Genomic DNA, 19,890 nt, shown 5'->3' on the forward strand with positions numbered 1-19,890 from the left:
ACACGAGTATATACGGTATATGACTAATGCCTATCAATCTCACTAGACAGAAAGTTCCAAAATGGCAGATTTCTGTCTGCTTTTGCTTACCACAGTATCCCTGGCTCTCCACAGTGCCTGGCATACGGGTCCAAACCAAAACCAAACTCACTGCCATCCAGTCAGTTCTGACTCATTGTGACTCTTTAGGACAGGGGCGAACTGCCCTTGTGGGTTTCTAAGACTGTAACTGTTTACGGGAGTAGAAAGCCTCGTTTTTCTCCCGGGAAGTAGCTGGTGGTTTCAAACTGCTGACTTTGTGGTTAAGCAGCCCAACAAGTAACTTCTAAGCCACCAGGGCTCCTTACCATACAGGTAGTGATTAATACATCCTTCCAAAAGGAATGAGTAAAATCAGTCTTTCTTTGTTAAAGTAGAGATGATAATTTTAACTCACAGAAACTTATGAAGCCTAAACAGGAAAATGCTTTACAAAATCTACCCAGACCGCAAACCAAGACCACTGCCGTTGAGTCAGAGCAGCTCTACAGGACGGAACGGGATCGCCCCATTTCCCAGGCTGTCAACTCTGAAGAGAGCAGATTGGCACGTTTCTCCTCCTGAGGAGTGGACGGTGGGTTCAAACTACTGACCTTTTAATTTGCAGCTGACTGCTTAACCACTGTGCCACTAGGGTGTGCTAGTACTACTAAGAATGCAGCTTTAGATTACGATCTTAACAACATGATTTGGGAGAAAAAGAAACAAAATGATTCATTCTAAAGGCTTACCTGGAACTTTCTTCTTAAGGCCCGGGTCATGACTGGGGTCAGTCCAGTTCCTGTTTCCATATTTTCTTTATTGGTAAGCGGGGTTCCCCCTGGGCTTCTGCAAAGGCATTTCATGCATTAGGAGCTGTGTTTCTATCCACTTTGCAAACAGATTTGAAGCATAAACGTAAGAAGGTATTACTACCTCTCTACATCAACTTTTCTAAGTAGTTTCCGTAGATCCAGCTGGGTTTTACCAGGAGTTCTGAGAAAGTAAGTACATAAAAGTTAGCTCTGCTATTTAGTCATTTTCTAAAAGCAAAGAAGTCATTGTTAGACGGACTTTTCTAAAAAGTAGTTCCCCTTCTTACATTAAAAAATAACAGCACATAAATAACAGTACATGCTGATGAGAGATGATATAACCATTCTAATGAGTACGATTCTTGATTCAGTAATTGTCTATGCAAGAACCTAACCGAAGGAAAAACCCAGCTATGCACACTGACAATGAACTAGAGTGTACTACGGTCCACTGTGCATTGACCAGTTATAGCAATGTCTAGCTGAGAAGTTATAAGAAACCTAAACGTCTCAAAACAGGATCTGATCTATGCAACTTACATGCAATGGACTACATATATTGAAGAAATCAAAGTGATATTTTAAAATAGTCTTCAATAACATGCGAAAAGTTCATGGCACAGTAAATGGGACACAGACACATACTTTTTTTGATTTTAAGACAGCTCATTTAAATTTCTTATTATTTCTGAGATCAGACTCTCTTTTTTTAATCGATAAATTAATAAATGTGCTGTCAGTTTAACATTTTAAAACTCCCTATATTTTAATTATATTTCATATACATTTTTAAAGCCCCTTTGTATTTCTTTTTACTCCAAATCTGTTATTAAATTAGTAATGTGCTTTATAGAAGATACAATCAAGAAACGGAGGCAACATTAAAAATCTTTTAATTTAAAAGATTAAAATGAAAAAATGGTACATTGTGTTTAACAGTGGTTACTCCAATGATAGGATTATTTGGAGAATGTTTATTCTCTTCTTTAAACTTCTTTATAGGGCTCAGCTTTTCTATAATGAGCATATAGATGTTTTAAAGTCAAAAGTCGCAAAAATGTATTATTGTAGGTAGTGGTACAGAACAGTACTGTAAAGTTCCTTACATTAAGACATTTGTGACTCGAGCTGATAACACTTGGGAGTTCGGTTTCAGTGTGACACGTTGCAGGTCAGACACAGAGACTAAGGGATTCCGTGCCTTCGGTGATGGTACAAGCTTTAATGACAAAATGAAACACCATGTAAAAGCACATTTTAAATGTCATTCAAAAGTTAAACATGCTTAAACAGCAACTATTTGGTTGCTGAATGTCTAAGACACATCCACTACTCTACTTGGTTTTTATTCAGAAGCTTCGAAGTGTGCCTTTACTTCTTTAGACTGACTAATGGTGGGTGGTTGACTGCCTAATTAATCAATTCTGATATGTACACATTGTGTTGAATAAAATTATTTAAAACATGAGAAACTTTTCTTAGAATGGCTTCTATTCCCAAAGCTTAGTTTCTATAAAAGGAGACAAAACCAAACTCATTGCCACTGACCCCATGCTGACTCATAGTGACTCCCCTGTGAGTTTCTGAGACTGTAACTACTTATGGGAGTAGAAAGTCCAGTCTTTCCCCCATGGAGCTGCTGGTGGTTTTGAACTGCCCACTACATGGGTCGCAGCCCAATGTGTAACCACTACACCATTAGGAATTCATATAAAGGGATAGACTATTAAAAACTAAAAGACCACTGCTGACCTTGTTAGTATCGTCTCGTTAGAAACCTCTGTACCATGAGGGCTGAGTGAAGAAAAAAGTAAGTGTAAAGTGAAAAAGATGAGGCAGAGGTTCAAGTAAACCGCTAGCATGTACACACAGGCTGGCAACAACGGCAGGAATACATGACGCCAGCGGTAGGGGATGCTGCTACAAGTTGTTGACTGTGTGCTACAGTCAAGAATTTCTCTCTCAATGAATCTAGACTTTCCATCACCATTCAACCACCACGAACATATACAGACCCACTGCGCTTGTACCAAGGCAGTCTCTTGAACTTTTGCCCTAGATTTATGATCCTCTGGACTAGTCCTGCATATGTGACTGAGTGTAACACATGCACAATAAATCATCTCTTCTGCTGACTTAGCTGAAGAATCAAAATCAAACAACAAAAAATAACCACTAAGAAGCCAAGAGTATGGTCAATACCATACCTTCTTACCTTCTTCCTTTCATCAAAACTTTGTGTCTTCTTTAATTTCACAGTCAGTAGATCTTTAACTGTTATCTGCATGGGCCCATCTCTTTTTACTGGTCCAGCCTTAAAATACATGGCGAGGTTAGAATTCATACGGTCCATATTGGGATCAGGAGGACATCAAGTCAAATGCAAAACTAAATCTAGTTATTAAAGACTTAGGAGTTAATGATCTACACTCTTATTGACCCTAAGAAAATCTATAAGCTTGCATCTACTTAACCAAAACCAACCCTGTATTCTGTACCCGTGGATGCTGAGGCTAATGAAAAGCCTCCATCAAAATGTAAGACTTTGAGAGTAAATAATAGATGGACTAATTGTCCGCAACCATGCATCTTCTCCAGGAGTTTTTATATTAGGCAGAAGTGGAAAGAGTTGCGAAAATCAAAGTGAGATTTTTGCCTGTTGCTCAGAAAAATTACTCCAGCTTCCACAGATAAAAAATGTAGAGGCAGAACAGTATATATTAGGTATGATATAAAAGTAGATTAGATTTAACTCAGTCATTTAAAACTAATTGTATTTATAATGAAAATTCTGCTAATTTTCAAACAGGGTGGTGCCTATTTAAAAATCAAACAAACAAACCTCAGGTTTCTTTGGCAGACAAGTAACTTTTTTGGGGGGGAGGGGCAGACTAGTAACTTACTTTAAGGAAGACTGATCCCCCATGAATAAATGAACAAGCTTTAGGGTCTGTCAACCTTTTAGCGTGACTTCACTCACTAAGGAAAGTTCTGTTCTTCATTGGTCTCCCAGGAAATTCTTAGTTTTTGTAAAAAGATATGCTTAGAAGCTAATAGGAATTTTCCACCCTATTAGATTTGATTCATTTATCCTTTCCAAAAAAGAAAAAAAAAATCCTAAATCTGGCTTTCATGATCTCCTAGGGAGGTGAGCTGTAATAACAAACATTTGCATAATGAAGATATGAAATCAGAAAGCCATGTAGGTCTCCTGTCAAAGGCATTAAGCCACACTTAAAAAGCTTTACTCTATCATTACACACTGGCCACAACCCGGCACTAGATTGTTTCCTACCTGAAGCGATTTCCTGCAGTTAGCTTTTCTGAGCAGCAGTGGGGCCGTGGGTCGTGGAGGAGGAGGGAGAGGAGGAGGGGGAGGAGGGGGAGGCGGTGGTGGAGGAGGAGGAAGATGGTTGGCTGGTTGCGTCAGTGTGGGAGGAAGAACAGCTTGAGATTCTCCAATGGGGGTCGGAGGACAGGCTGGCCTATTTGTAAGTTTGCCACTCAAATGACACGTTGGAGTACACCTTGGACAAGAAGAATTTTCTGAGCAGGCCTGGAAGAAGACAGTATGTTTGGTAAATAAATGATGAAGAGTTAATTTGGTAATTGTGGTTGAGAGTAATCAAAATAGACAAAAACAATAAAATCCCTGCTGCTGTGGAATCAGCGTCAACTCCTGGGGACCTTATGTTTCTGATGAGAACTGGATTGCATAGGGTTTTCGATGGCTGATTTTGTGTTTCCATTTATTTATTTTAAAAAAGTCATTTTACTGAGGGCTCTGATCACAATCTATACATACATCCACAACGACTGACTTTCTTGACATACACCATCGGCTTTTGTCCTGCAGCCCCTCAGAATGGATTGGAAGCGCTGACCTTTCAGGTAGTAGCTGTGTGTGCTGACCGTTTGAGCTACGCAAGGACCTCACGCAAAATAATAGCTAGCAGGCATTGAACGCTTCCTCAGCCTACGGCCATACCACCCTGCACGCGCCCGATCTCGTCTGTTTCCTCAGAGTATCTCACATTAGTTGCTCATTTAATTACAGGTCAACTCACATTCATTCAGTCACATATTTGCCACAGGTATGTGCTATGTACCAGGCACTGTGGTCTCCACGTGGGCTCTGTGTCGTCTCACGGAGCATATAGTCCAGCAGAGAAGACAGACAGTAGGCACACACGTACAAATACTCAGAAGAAAGCGGCATGACAATCAGAGTTGTGCGAATGAAGAGCTATAGGCCTTAGCCTGGCATGGTGAGTGCCACTGCTCCGACTCATAAGATTTTTGCTTAATAAAGGCTTCTAGTTTTGTAGCACTTCTTTTTGGCTTACTCTTAAATATACAAGTGTATAAGACAGGGGGCTTTAACAAGCTCATGGAAACATTTCATTTTCTTTCTACTCCATTTTCCCACAAACCCTTTGAAGCCTCCGTGTGTGTGTGTGTGTGTGTGTGAGTGTGTGTGTGAATTCATGCACACATATAATTCCAAATTTCCATAAACTTTTTTGAAACACCCTCATATATGTATATATATATAATGGATTAAAACATATCAATGTGATAATAACATGGCATCAGGCAGTGTTCCCTTCTGTTGTACAAGGGATTGCTATGAGTTGGTTTGTATGTATCTATATATTGCTCTATGCATCACACACGTGATATGTAGATGTTATATAATCACACAATATATACCTATTATAGATACACATACACCCACATACACACATATGATTCTTAGTCATGCACAAGAACATCCTATCAATGCTGTGTTGAACATTACTTCAAATTGAATGCTGTATCCTTCAGATATCTTCTCAGTCTACATAGAAACCTCACTCCTTTGAACAGCAATATGTAGTTCTATGGTACTCAAAGCATGGATGGATTTTAAAAATTTTATTTAATAAATCACTTTATTGGGGCTCATACAACTCTTATCACAATCCATACATACATCTATTGAGTTAAGCACCCTTATACATTCGTTGCCCTCGTCATTCTCAAGCATGGATGGATTATAATTTATTTAGTACTCATATTGTTTGACATCTACTTTATTTTCATTTTTGATATTTCAATTCATGCAGTTGCAACTTTGTATATAAGAATAAAATCAGATCAATGGATACATATAATTTGATAGTAGATACTGTCTAATTGTAACCCATAGCAAGTTTGTCAATTTAGACTCTTCTCAGCAATATAAAAAAAAGCATCTATTTCTTCAAATCTTTTTGGTAGTTTTCTTTTGTGGGCAATCTCATATAGAAAAAATATTACTCAATATAATTTTATTTTATATTTGGGTGTGTGTGCCTATGCACATGTGGCAGGGACTACTAATTGCCTGGCAACATGCATTTGTGCCTTGTTCTTTCACAGTAAGCAACTTTATTTTAACCTGAATAGATCATAACCTCAATTAAAAAAAATCATTTTATTGGGGTCTATACAGCACTTATCACAATCCATTCATCCATCCATTGTGTCAAGCCCATTTGTACATTTGTTGCCATCATCATTTTTGAAACATTTTCTACTTGAGCCCTTGGTATCAGCTTCTCATTTTTTTCCCTCCTTTCTGTACCTTCCCTCCTTCATGTACCCTTGATAATTTATAAATTATTATTTTTTCATGTCTTACACTGAACAAAGTCTCCCCTCACCCATTATTCTATTGTCCATTCTCGTGTGAGGGGGTTGTATGTCCCCCATTTCTACCCCCACCTTCCCCTTACCCTCCTGGTATTGCTACTCTCATTATTGATCCTGAGGGGTTATCTGTCCTGAATTCCCTGTTTCCAGCTCTTATCTATACCAGTGTACATACTCTGGTAAGGTAGAATTGGGGTCATGATAGTGGGGGTGGGGAGGAAGCATTAAAGAACTAGAGGAAAGTTGTACGTTCATTGGTGCTATACTGCACCCTGACTGGCTTGTCTCTTCCTTGTGATCTTTCTGTAAGGGGATGTCCAATTGTCTACAGATGGGCTTTGGGTTTCCACTCCACACTCCTCCTCATTCACATTGATATGCTTTTTTGTTCTGGGCCTTTGATGCCTGATACCTGATCCCTTCGTGATTGCACAGGCTGGTGTGCTTCTTCCATGTGGACTTTGTTGCTTTCCTGCTTGATGGCTGCTTGTTTATATTCAAGCATTTAAGACCCCAGATGCTATATCATTTGATAGCTGGGCACCATAAGCTTTCTTTACCACATTTGCTTATGCACCCATTTTGTCTTCAGCGATCGTGTTGGGAAACTGAGCATCACGGCATGCCAGGTTATTAGAACAAAGTGTTCTTTCATTGAGGGAGTACTTGCATAGAGGCCCAGTGTCCGTCTGTTGCCTTGATACTTAACATATAAGTATATGTACATAGATCTATTTCCCTATCGTTATAAATATATTTACATATGTACATGCCTGTATTTAGACCTCCATACATGCCCTTTGCCTCCCAGTTCTTTCCTCCATTTCCTTTGTAACCCGGTAATTTTGGTCAAATGAAATAAAAGCAGAAGTTGTATAAGACAACGGGAAAATCTCCTTAAAGGGGTAGGCGTACCTTTCTTCCTTCTTGCTGCCTGGAATCAGATATGGTTGCTAGAGCACAAGCAACCCTCTTTAGCCGCAAGGCAATGGTTAAAAGAAAAGAAGCCTGATGACCATGGAGCCCCTGCAGCCGCTCTGGAAGGTCATATTCCAAAATCTTTAGGTGGTAGGGAAAAGAACTTCTATTTTGTTTTTGCTACAATTTTTCAAGGCTCTTTTACCATAACTAATCTTGATTTTCTTTTTAGTCAACTTGAATATTTTTGATATATGTAATATGCATTTGTATACCTTTTTATGTGTGAGCACATAAATACCATGTTCTTACTTTCTCTCCCCCTCACGCATTTTACTGTTATTGTCTTTTTCTTATTAATTCATAAGGAGTTTTAAAATATATAATAAATTCATGAATCCTCTCTTATAATATTTGAGTGCACATATTTTCCAGTTTGTTACTTGATTTGGTTTATAATATGTTTTCTTTACATGCATGTTTGATTTCTGTCTCTAGTTGTTATAAAATTCATGAGCACCAGCCAGAAATGTCTTCTGATTTGGTGCTTTGATCCTGATAATATTTTTACCTGAAAGCTGTGTTCTCTGGAAACAGGAGTTGGTAAGAAACTACTCCGCTCTTTGGTGTTCTGGGAAAGCCTTGATATAAAGAGCCACCCTTTCCATACAGATTCAAGGGTGACTCTTTGTTTACCCCTGGCAAGGCCAGGCATAGAGCCTTCAAACTCTCATTCTCGGTTTCAGAATGGCCAACCTGGACAAAAACAAAACCGTTCCCTGGATCAACTATCTGATCAGCCTAATTGCTCATCCTGTTTCTCCACCACAAGTTCCTCTAGTCTTGTTCCACATGGGTCTGATTATAGGCCAGTACCCTTCAAAATCAGCAGAGACTCACATGTTTCTATGACTTTATGATACTGACCAGGTTTCTGTGGAGCTTCTAGACTAAGAAAGACTGGGGGGTAGGGAGGGGGGTCGGGGGAAAAGGGAGGGGAGAGCGCCAGAGCTCTACCTCTGGAAACCAGCTGACGAAACCCTATGGATCGCAATGGTCCAGTCTACACCAAGTCACGAGGAAGGCACAGCACTGGATCTGTTTCTGGTTCCAGTGTGTGACGCGTCATCATGCGTAGGGAGCCAACAAAGACAGTGACAACAATAACATCAAGGTATTTTCGGCTAATATTTGAGAGTCTTATAGAGCACAATTCCCTCTTGCAGTACTTCCCCTCCTCCAATCACCAAAGTCTTTTCAAATGAGCTGTCTCCTGACCCTTGGCTGAATCTGATTTTTATTTGACAATACCAACCTTCAGTGTTTCCTGGAGCTTGCAGAATTCGCTTTCCAAAATGCAAAACCGTTGTTTTAAACTGTGAAGTTCTTGGTGGTAGACACGGGATGGAAAGAGAGTATTTTTCAAGATCTCTAAACTCTGAAATTGAATAATAGAAGAGCCTGAATTCTATGAATATGATGAGGCCAAAAATAAAAGGAGAGGGTTAAGAAAGTAAGAATGTGGCTTGCTGTACATTATATAGACATGATTCCATAATTTCATTTTATTTGAACTAGGTTTGAGTGTTTTGCTGACCTAAGCATGCATACATGTGAACACACACACAAAGCATGTAGAAAAATACAGCTGAAAGCAGGTGGGTCAAACCCATACCTGGACTATGCAGCTCTGGCACCAGCTATACATAGACCACACTCTACTTGTCCAAAGTTTTACTGCATCTTTAATATTGGGAAATTTGAAGTTACAGGTTGATCTGACCCAGTGTCTGCTCTCAGGTTTAACTGTTGGTAGAAGAACCACTCTGTAGGAAAAAGAGAATCAAATGAAACAAATAAAAAAACTTCTACATTAGAATAATAGCCTCTAAATTAAACAAACGCTTCATAGAATTCAGGGATTTATTCACTTAACAAACACGAGAGCTTCATGGTAACCAAAATTGTCCTCGTGGAGTTTACAGTCTCATGCGGGAAGATAGGTAAGGAGACAAGGAGCTATGTGGTAGGTTAGATAGTAAAGAAACGCTGAGGGGAAAAAGAGGAGGGTGAAATGCTCAGTGACATGGCAGTTTAGGCAGGGCAGCTAGGAAGAGGTCGCATTAAGGTGATTTTTTTAGGAGGCAATATTACTAAAGAAGTAGGAAGCTAGTGATGCAAATACCTGAAGGAAAAGTATTTCAGGAAGAGGAGACAGGGAGTGCAAAGTTGCGGAGGTGGAAGAGAAACTAGGTTTTGAGGAACAGGAAGGGGGCCAGGGTGACTAGCGTATGCAGACTGAAGGGGAGGGATTAGAAATGAGATGAATGTGGCCAGAAAATTTGTTTATTAGTATTATTTTTAAATTAAGACAAAAAACTTCCCACTGTGATGTAAGTGAAAGTTTATAGAGCAGTCATGAGTTCTACATATATCAACGTACGTACAATTTATACACATTTTGTTTCAACTAGTTCATTTGAATCTCCTCTATGAACCATCACTCATCCACCCCCTCTCCGTGGTTCCTGCTTCCAGGTCTCCTGTACCTGGCCTGCTCTCCTGGGGTATATGCTGCCCTTTTGATCTCAAATGGCTGATCACTGGAACACAGTAAGTTCAGTTCCCAACGGGAAGGTGACTAAGGGTCATGGTTTTGGAGGGGTGCCACCAGTCTCTACCCAACCAATAGGCCAGGTTCAGAAAAAGTCTTATGCATCATAGTAAGTAAGGGCTTTGATTTAAAAAAATTATTAATCATTTTATTGGGGGCTCTTACAGATATTATAACAATCCATAAATCGTTTCAAGCATACTTGTACATATGCCATCATCATCATTTTGGAAACATTTTCTTTCTACTTGAGCCCTTGGTATCAGCTTCTCTTTCCCCCCCTCATTTCTACCCCTCATGAACACTTGATCGATTGTATATTATTATTGTTATTTTCAAATCTTATGCTGTCCGCTGTATCCCTTCTCCCACATTTCTGCTATTCGTTCCCCTGGAGCTGGGGGTGGGAGTAGGTTTATATATCCATCATTTCAATTGGTTCTCCTTTCTTCCCTTCCCCCCACCCTACAGTCATGGTATTGTTACTCCCATTACTATTCCTGAAGGGTTTAACTGCCCTGGATTCTGTGTGTTGAGAGCTCTTATCTGTGCCAATGTAGGTACTCTGGTCTGAGAGGATTTGTAAGGAAGAACTGTTGTCATGATAGGAACCATTCAAAGACTAGAGGAATGTTGTGTGTTTTGTTGGTACTCTTAGTGTGCCCTGGCTGAATTGGCCCTTCTGTGTTACCCCTCTGTGAAGGAATGTTCAATAGTCTACAGATGGGCTTTGGGTTTCCACTCTGTCCCCTCCCATTCATATAAATAATAAATGTTTGTTTTGGATCTTTTTTTTGTTTTAGATCTTCTGATACCTAATACCTGATTCTGTCAATACCTCATGATCACATGAGGTGCTATGCTTCTTCCATGTGGGCTTAGTTGCTTCCCTGCTAGATGACTGCTTGTTCAACTTCAAGTCTTTAAAGACCCCAGATGCTAAACCTTTTAATAGCCGGGCACCATCTGCTTTCTTCACCACATTTGCTTATGCACCCATTTGTCTTCAGTGATCGGGTTGGGAAAGTGAGTATCAAAGAGTGCCAGGTTATTAGAACAAAGTGTTCTTGTGTTGAGGGAGACCTGTGTGCTACTTTAATACTTAACATACAAATATAGGTACATAGATCTATATCCCTATCATCTTAAATTAATATATTTACATATACACATGCTTATATTTATACCTCTATAAATGTCTTTTGCTTCCTAGTTCTTCCCTCTATTTCCTTTTATTTGCTTCCTGTCCCGCTATCATGTTTGAAGGGCTCTGATTTTTATTCTAAGTGAGATAGGAAACTATAAGAGCATCTGAAGTAGAGGAATGACACGGTATGATTTTTAACAGGCTCATTCTGGCCCGACTCGCTGTGGAAGGATCAAGATTAAACGCAGGAAGACCTCTCAGGAGAGGAGGCAAGGATGGCATCCTGGCAATTATTTTTAGAGGGTAAGAATGTCTTTCACATAAAAAAAAAGATGGTTATAACTACAAAGGTGTATATAAAGTACAGGTTATTATAAAAACCAACACCCATAGGTTCTTGGAATTTAGAGTCTTTAAATAAGACATTTAGGTTGGGAGTGCCAAGGATTGATGGATCAAACCACTGTAACTATGATTAAATTCTAGACCTACACTGCTTCTTTCATCATAGTGACTAGATTTATGCTATAATTAAATTGATCAGGAATTCTTTGTGACTTTTCCGTTCATTTAAGCTTCTAAATCAGGATTGCCACATAAAATACAGAAAGCCCAGTCAGAGCTCAATTTCGAATAACTAATAAATTTTTAAATGTAAGTATATTCCACATATTCCATAGGACATATTTTAACTAAATTAGATGTATTTATTGATCTGAAACACAAAATTCACTAGGCATTCTGTATTTTTATTTGCTTAATTTGTTAACGCTCTCCTAAACTGATCAGATGGCTCTAATATTTTCTCTGTTCTACAAGACACCTTACTTTTCTGGTGATGGTGGGGGAGGTGGAGGCGAGGGTATAACTGGCTTGGAGAGCAATCGAGAGGCTTCTCTTTTCTTGAAAAATCTTCTTGCTTTGGCTTTTTGCTTTCTTCTTCGTTGCTTGAACTTGGGCATGATTTCTGTGGAGAAAAAGTTTTCACTTTAAATTAAGGAATAATGTGTAGTAATAACTGTACTATACTCAACTGAATTATGTAAGCACAGTTCAGGGACCTGCCACGAAGTGAAGACACCTTGTAATCATCGCCTCCGTGAAGAAACAGGTCACTGCCAACACACCATCCACCCACGAGGGGGAGAAAAACCTTAACCAGGATGTAGCTAGCACCATAGATACTGGTTTGGCTTTGTTTTACATCACATACATTTCCTCTTATACTGGAGAAAATGGCTATTGTTGGATTATGGTCAGAAAGTAAAAGGAAATGCATTGTCCGATCCAGCGAGAGACATTGATAGAAGGAATAAAAGTAACAATTGATCGACTGCCCTCTATTTGGAGGCACCTGCACACACATAGGCATTTTGTCCTGTTAACCCTCACTGTCCTGCAAAGTACGGAGCCCCGGCTGCGCCGTCGACGGGACTGCTGAACTCCATCCGGCACAGGGATTCAGACCTGCCCGCAGCCCCATGGACTTCAGACGGAGCTATCTGTTCCTGTCCGGATCTACAGTGTCAGAAACCTGTACAGAGTTACGATGAGTCAAAATAGACTCAGTGGTAGTGGTTGTATACTGCAAAGTGTCATCCCCGACAAGAAGGATTTTTAGTCCTCTTTTTACATAACAAAGAACTATGTTTAGGAAGATTAGATTTGCCTGATGTAACCCACTATGTTAGTAAATCTAGATATGTAAATCTTCACGCACTATGTTCAAATACAATGAGATGCAATTAGTAGATTAAATAAGCGATTGAAGACCCACGTATTTCTAAACATTGATTTTAGAGCATTTAAAAGCATTATCTTCTATATTTTCATTTTAATCCAGATCCTTTCTTGCAGAAAATCCAGTCAGGGCTGGTGTGAGCTGCAGCTTCAGAACATTTTTGCTGCTTTTAATTGTTGCTACTGATGGAACAAAGATGCTGTTATTCAAGAAGCACAACTACAAATGCTCCCAAGGTCTGGGCTCCCCTAGGGCCTCCTTCCCTTCAAACTTAGATTTGCATAAGAACAATCTGCCTCTAAAGTACACATCCATCCTGCTTTGGTGCACTCAGTAACCGTGCAGTTCTTGGTATGCACCTCTGCCCCTCCTGGGCTTTCAGACCCGGGTCTCCAGAGCCTCCCCCAGCCTGGCTGCCGGTTGTAAAGATAGACATGGCAGGGTTCCAAGGAGGGGTGGGTTTGCGGAGGACACCCCTATTAGCAGTAAGGTGACAGCACACGTATCTACAGTTCCACTCGGAGAGAGTGCTGTTCATAGCATCTTATTGAACAAATAGGTTCTAAATTAAATGAACAAATTAAATGTCCTTAATTGTCCTTAAAGCCTTGTAAGATAAAAAAAAAAGCCTTGTAAGAAACACTGAAACACAATGGCTGACTCACCTTTACTATATTTCTATCTCTTTCTGTTGAAATAATGAAGAAGGCTGCATTAGACCTTAACTTCCAAAACACTTATTTGTACAAGTCGGCATTTTACAGTGGGCACCTCAACTCCATTTTGAGTCTTGACATAAGTTTAGCCTCCATTAGAGTTCATTCTGACCACAAACTGACCCACACCCACTGTCACCGAGTCAATTCCAACTCAGAGGATTTCTGAGACTTAAAATGGGGAATTAGGTCAAGGCTTACAAAGCAGATCATGAATTAGATATTCAATAATAGAGATACATTTTGTTTTAACTCATCCATTTCAATCCCCTCAATGCACCATCACTTACCCACTTCCTCCCTATGCTTCTTATTTCTGGTGGTGGTGGTGGTGAGCTCAGTATGAAACCTGAACCAGACCTGAAGGGTGACCAGCTGCCCTAGACCTCTTCAGGAGTCACCTCAGGTGAGCCTGTCTTTGATCTGAACTCACTTTCCTTGGGCAGAGTTCTCCATGCTTCACTGAGGATTACATGTGCTTTCCTTTTTGCCTGGATTTCTGTTCTGTTTAGTTTGTCTAGCATTGGTGCATGAGCTCAACAGGATGAAGGTTATTCTATTTCTTGAAGTTTGGAGCCTGGGTCGACTAATATCAGGCCATTCCCCACTACTCCTTACAACCATCAATGCCTCCCTTTGGTCATGAGACAGGCTAGGCACGAGGCTACCTGCAATCTGTAAGCCACTCTTGTGCAACCAAGGAACACACTGGTCCATGCAAGAAAGAGACCGTCCAATTCCCACATTGTTCCTCTATCGGTTTTTGTTACTCGGAGAAAGCCAAAAGCAGAGCTTCCACATGGTTTCTTGCCTCCAAAGTAATTAAAAATATGTTCTACTTTGATGGTTCATGTACGTTTGGCTTTTTTTCCTTCCATGGGTAATTTTACATCTAAAATTCGACATTCTCCTCAGAAACCCAACCTCAGTATATGAGTGACATCACGGCCCTGCTACTTGCTGTTTGTTTGCTTTATTCCCAACAGTGTTATTGTCATATCATTCACATATCATACAATTCAATGGTTCAATCACATCAAGAAGAGTTGTACAATCATCAGCACAGTTTTAGATACCTGCTTTTTAAAAAATACCTGGCATAACCATACTAAAGATAGCTCAGAATATCTGTGGTCACTTTGAGGCTCTCTCGAAATATTTAAACTAATCTTTTTGGGCAGCAAATGCAAACAGCACAGTTCTCAAGTTAAACAAATTAGGTGGGCCATATATCTCAGTAGGTATTTTGAGGTTACTCAAAGAAATCAAGAAGGAAGAGTGTCTGTGTACAAAATACAGTCTCTAAAGTAAGTAAAAGATGTCCTACAGTTGCTATGAGTTGGAATGAACTCAACGAGCTTTTGAGTTTATGTCCTGAATTATTGTTACTAGGAAGGTGAATAGGATACACCCTGCCTACATTCTGAAAGTTTAGAGTTGGGAGGTAGAAAAGAAGAAATTAAACATTATTTTAATATGATACGTGTCATGATAGAATACACACAGGGGAGCAATAGAGGAAGGGCATGCAGTTCTCCCATAAGGGTTGGAGAGGTTTCTGGAAAAACTTTGGGCTAAATTGAGTTTTGAAGGTGAATCTAGGTTAGGGAGGGGCTGGTGAGAACTCATTCCACCAGAGGGAACAGCATGAGTAAAGGTATGGAAACGTAATAAAAAGGTATCTGAGAGGTTCTATAGCAGAAGTTGATATTGTTGATGCTTATGCTGCAGTATAAAGCTTTGGTAAGGCAGCCCTCCAAGGTGTGAATGCAACACACGGGCAAGGAGCAGGGAACCAGTAGAGAGGTCTGAGGGGCCAGACCCAATCCCAACTATGCGGGCAGCTGCCCCCCCTACCCCCAGAAGGAGTTACTTCAGAGGACAGCAGTGAAGCTACAGCTCAGGGAGAGGGACATGTCTGATAAGAGCAAATGGGAGAAAATGAAGGGGGAGAAAGACAGAGTGGAGCACATCCTGACCCACCAATCCTTGAGGATGATATCCCTGCTCAGAGCAGCTAATGCACAGAGAAGACCATATGGTCGGCCCAACTACGAGACACGACATGCCTCACTGACTCATAGCCCTATGGGAGACAACACTGGAGACACAGTGTGGGAATTGTGCCCAATCTGACCCCACCCCACCAGGCAAAACACTAAGGGCGTGCAACAGAGCAGCAAGGGGAGCAGAGCAAGGAAGTCCTGAGGGACTACCAAAAATAGACTTTGGGGCTAGGGCATGGCACCCCATCACACTCACTGGAAAACACTCTTAAAGGTCAACAAACAGACCTCGAACTATTTACAGACTTTTCTTTTTTTAAATTATTTTTCAGACTTTTCTTTTTCTGTCACTGTTTTCTTTTCTTTTGATGCTGTTTTGCTCTGTCTTGTTTTTATGCATATTATTATCTCTGGAGATAGGTTGGATAAACAATCTGGAGGAGAAAACAAGGAGACCAATGGGTGGGGGTGGGGGGACGGCAGAGATAGGGGAAAGGAAGTGGTGTTAACAAACTCAGGGACAAGGGAACAAGTGATCCAAAATCAGTGGTGAGGACCGTGTAAGAGGCCTGGTAGGGCTTGATCAAAGGCAATGTAACCTAGAGGAATTACTGAAACCCAAATGAAGGCTGAGCATGATAGTGGGACAAGAAGAAAGTAAAAGGAAATAGAGGAAAGAACTAGGAGGCAAAGGGCATTTATAGAGGCCTAAATACAGGCATGTACATATGTAAATATATTTTCTATATGATGATGGGGAAATAGATCTATGTGCATATATTTATAGGTTTAGTATTAAGGTAGCAGATGGACATTGGGCCTCCACTCAAGTACTCCCTCAGTGCAAGTTCTATTAAACTGGCATTCTATGATGCTCACCTTCCAGACACGATTGCTGAAGACAAATGGTTGCATAAACAAATGTAGTGAAGATAGCTTATGGTGCCCTGCTATCAAAAGATATAGAATCTGGGATCTTAGAGGCTTGAAGGTAAACAAGCAGCCATCTAGTTCAGAGGCAACAAAGCCCACATGGAAGAAGCACACTAGCCTGTGTAATCAGGAGATGTTGAAGGGATCAGGTATCAGGCATCATCAGAACAAAAAATCAAATCATTGTGAATGTGGGGGAGTGCAGAGTGGGGACCCAAGTCCCATCTGTAGGCATCTGGACACCCCCTTACAGAAAGGTTACGGTGAAGAGACAAGTCAGAGTGCAGTGTAGCAATATGAAACATACAATTTTCCTCTAGTTCTTAAATGCTGCCTCCCCGCCACTAACATGATCCCAATTCTACCTTACAAATCTGGCTAGACTAGAGGATGTACACTGGTAAAGATAGGAACTGGAAATACAGGGAATCCAGGACAGATGAACCCTTCAGGACCAGTGGTCAGAGTGGCGATACCAGGAGGGTGGAGGGAAGGTCAGGTGGAAATGGGAAACTGATTACAAAAATCTATATATAACCCCCTCCCTGGGGGATAGACAACAGAAAAGTGGGTGAAGGGAGATGTCGGACAGTATAAGATATGACAAAATAATAATTTATAAATTATCAAGGGTTCATGAGAGAAGGGTGGTGGGGAAAGAAAAGAAAAATGAGGAGCTGATACTAAGGGCTCAAGCAGAAAGTAAATGGTTTGAGAATGATGATGACAACAAATGTACAAATATGTTTGACACAATGGATGAATGTATGGATTGTGATAAGAGTTGTAAGCTTGGGTAAGGAATTGTGTTAGACAGGGTTCTCTAGAGAAACAAAACCAGATTGATAATAATTATATATATATTTATAAAGATAGATATATAACACAAGAAATGAACAGTTAAATTATAAAGCAGTACAAATAAATGGCTCAGTGCAACTCACTCCCATGAGAGAATTGTGAGACACTGGCAGTCCTTAAAGTCATGAGGACCACCAGGTAGTCCTCTGTAGAGAGATTCAGGCTATTCTGACACAGGCAGCAAACAGCAAGGCAGGTTACCAACAGTCACCCAGGTCACCAACAGTCAGTCCCCAGCTCAAGAGATGTAAATTCCAATTGTGTGGCAAAGCAGGTCTTAAAGGGACCTCAAATGACAGTGACACAGTTCGCAGGTTAGGTGTCCCACAGGTAGTGTAGCTTGCAAATTGAGGCACAGAAAAAGCGAGGCAGCCGCACACTGGTCCGATGATCAAAGAGCGAGAGACAAGAAAGGCGAGGCTCGCTGAACCATTTATCTCTCCGTCCTTCAGTTAATCCCACTTGTGTTTTTTGGCCAGATTGGCACAATAAACTATCTCAATCCACCCCTTGCCAACCTGGCACCTGTACACAATTCTTTAGCCATATATACTTATATAATTTACGGACATTATTGAAATCACACTTATACTTATCATCAATCATCTATCATACATATAAATGAAAACACACTGAGTCCAATTGTATTTGACATATCATATACGAACAAAAGAAAGATATGCAATAAGCACATAAAAAGAAAATACATTGACAATTACAAACCTCACTTTTGCAATTGATCACGTGGTTTTAATTGATAGGTAGAACTACCTTCTACTACCCATTCTGTATTACCTTTGCCCTCAGCAAGCACCTCAGCTGGCTGTGGTTTTTGCCTGTTGGGGTGACCCAGACCTTCATTCCTGAGGGATCTGGGTCATTATAAGTCCTGTCAGTATTCAGTGCTGTAATTTACCATTTACTTTAAACACAGGGCATGGGAGCACTAAGAGTCGGCCTATGGGATCTCCTGGATTCCAGACATATTCTTCTTTATCTCCATTATGTAACACAAGTCCAATTTCTCCTTGGTAATCAGGATCAATCACACTACTCAGTATAGTGACACCCTTCCTGAGCTGTTGATCCAAAGGCATGAGAAGCCCAAAGTGGCCAGGGGGCATTCTCAGCTGCCAATTCAGTGGAATCCGTCCTGTGTTTCCAGGTGGGAGAGTTCCTTTCTTCGAGACCAGGACCTCCAGGCCTGAGGAACACAGGGTTCCTGGGACAGGAAGCAAAAATGCTGCAAGTGGATCACTAGGAGTAATAGTGAGTGGTGCCACTCTAGGTTCCACCCCTGGGTTCCTGGTCCCATGAATTCTGGCTATTGGAGACACAGCACCATATATTGGCTGCTGGTTTAGAGCGTATACAGCTTCCTGGAGAACATTGCCCCAGCCCCGCAAGTTGCTGCCACCTAGTTGGCGCCATAATTGTGTCTTTAGGAGCCCATTCCATCGTTCTATCAAGTCGGCAGCTTCAGGATGATGAGGAACATGATACGACCAGTGGATTCCATGAGAATGGGCCCATTGCCGCACTGTATTTGCTGTGAAGTGAGTTCCTTGATCTGAAGCAATGCTATGTGGGATGCCATGCCGGTGGATGAGGCATTCTGTAAGTCCACGAATGGTAGTTTTGGCAGAAGCATCACGTGCAGGGAAGGCAAATCCATATCCAGAGTTGGTATCTAGTCCAGTAAGAACAAAACGCTTTCCCCTCCATGATGGAAATGGTCCTATGAAATCAACCTGCCACCAAGTTGCTGGTTGACCTCCCCGAGGAATGGTCCCATATCTTGGACATAATGTTGGTTTCTGCTGCTGGCAAATGGGGCACTCAGCAGTGTCAGTGGCCAAGTCAGCCTTGGTAAGTGGAAGTCCATGTTGCTGTGCTCATGCATAACCTCCATCCCTACCACCATGTCCACTTTGTTCATGTGCCCATTGGGTGATAACAGGGGTGGCAGAGGAAAGAAGAGGACCAGTCTCCACAGCGTGTGTCATCTTATCCACTTGATTGTTAAAGTCCTCCTCTTCAGAGGTAATCCTTTGGTGAGCGTTCACGTGAGATACAATTACCTTTACTTTCTTGGCCCATTCAGAGAGGTCTATCCACATACCTCTTCCCCACGCCTCCTTGTCACCAATTTTCCACTCATGGTCCTTCCAATTCTCTGATCATCCAGCCAAGCCATTAGCCACAGCCCATGAATCAGTCAGTATACAGTTCACATCTGGCCATTTTTCCTTATATGCAAACTGAATGGCCAGGTGCATTGCTCGAAGTTCTGCCCATTGGGAAGATTTCCCTTGACCACTGTCCTGGAGGGAGAGCCCAGAAAAGGGCTGTAGTGCTGCTGCTGTCCACTTACGAGTGGCACCCGCATATCGTGCAGAACCATCCGTAAACCAAGCATGACTTTTTTGGTCTTCAGTTGAAGTA

At 41.0% G+C, this 19,890-nt stretch overlaps 1 protein-coding gene across 1 annotated transcript in view; it reads right to left on the reverse strand.

Annotated features, from left to right (window-relative positions):
* Nucleotides 1-19,890, reverse strand: part of PRR11 (proline rich 11) — a 30,301-nt gene that overhangs the window by 3,788 nt on the left and 6,623 nt on the right. Inside the window, exons 2-9 of the mRNA XM_075561515.1 lie at nucleotides 12,017-12,155; nucleotides 9,103-9,253; nucleotides 8,743-8,865; nucleotides 4,129-4,389; nucleotides 3,049-3,147; nucleotides 1,940-2,052; nucleotides 955-1,014; nucleotides 771-867 (exon numbers count right to left, since the gene is read on the reverse strand). Coding sequence (XP_075417630.1) covers nucleotides 771-867; nucleotides 955-1,014; nucleotides 1,940-2,052; nucleotides 3,049-3,147; nucleotides 4,129-4,389; nucleotides 8,743-8,865; nucleotides 9,103-9,253; nucleotides 12,017-12,150 — 1,038 coding nt within the window. The 5' untranslated portion in view covers nucleotides 12,151-12,155. The remainder of the gene's footprint in view (nucleotides 1-770; nucleotides 868-954; nucleotides 1,015-1,939; nucleotides 2,053-3,048; nucleotides 3,148-4,128; nucleotides 4,390-8,742; nucleotides 8,866-9,102; nucleotides 9,254-12,016; nucleotides 12,156-19,890) is intronic.

The sequence above is a fragment of the Tenrec ecaudatus genome, chromosome 10 (assembly GCF_050624435.1).
Source record: "Tenrec ecaudatus isolate mTenEca1 chromosome 10, mTenEca1.hap1, whole genome shotgun sequence".
Classification (NCBI taxonomy): domain Eukaryota; kingdom Metazoa; phylum Chordata; class Mammalia; order Afrosoricida; family Tenrecidae; genus Tenrec; species Tenrec ecaudatus.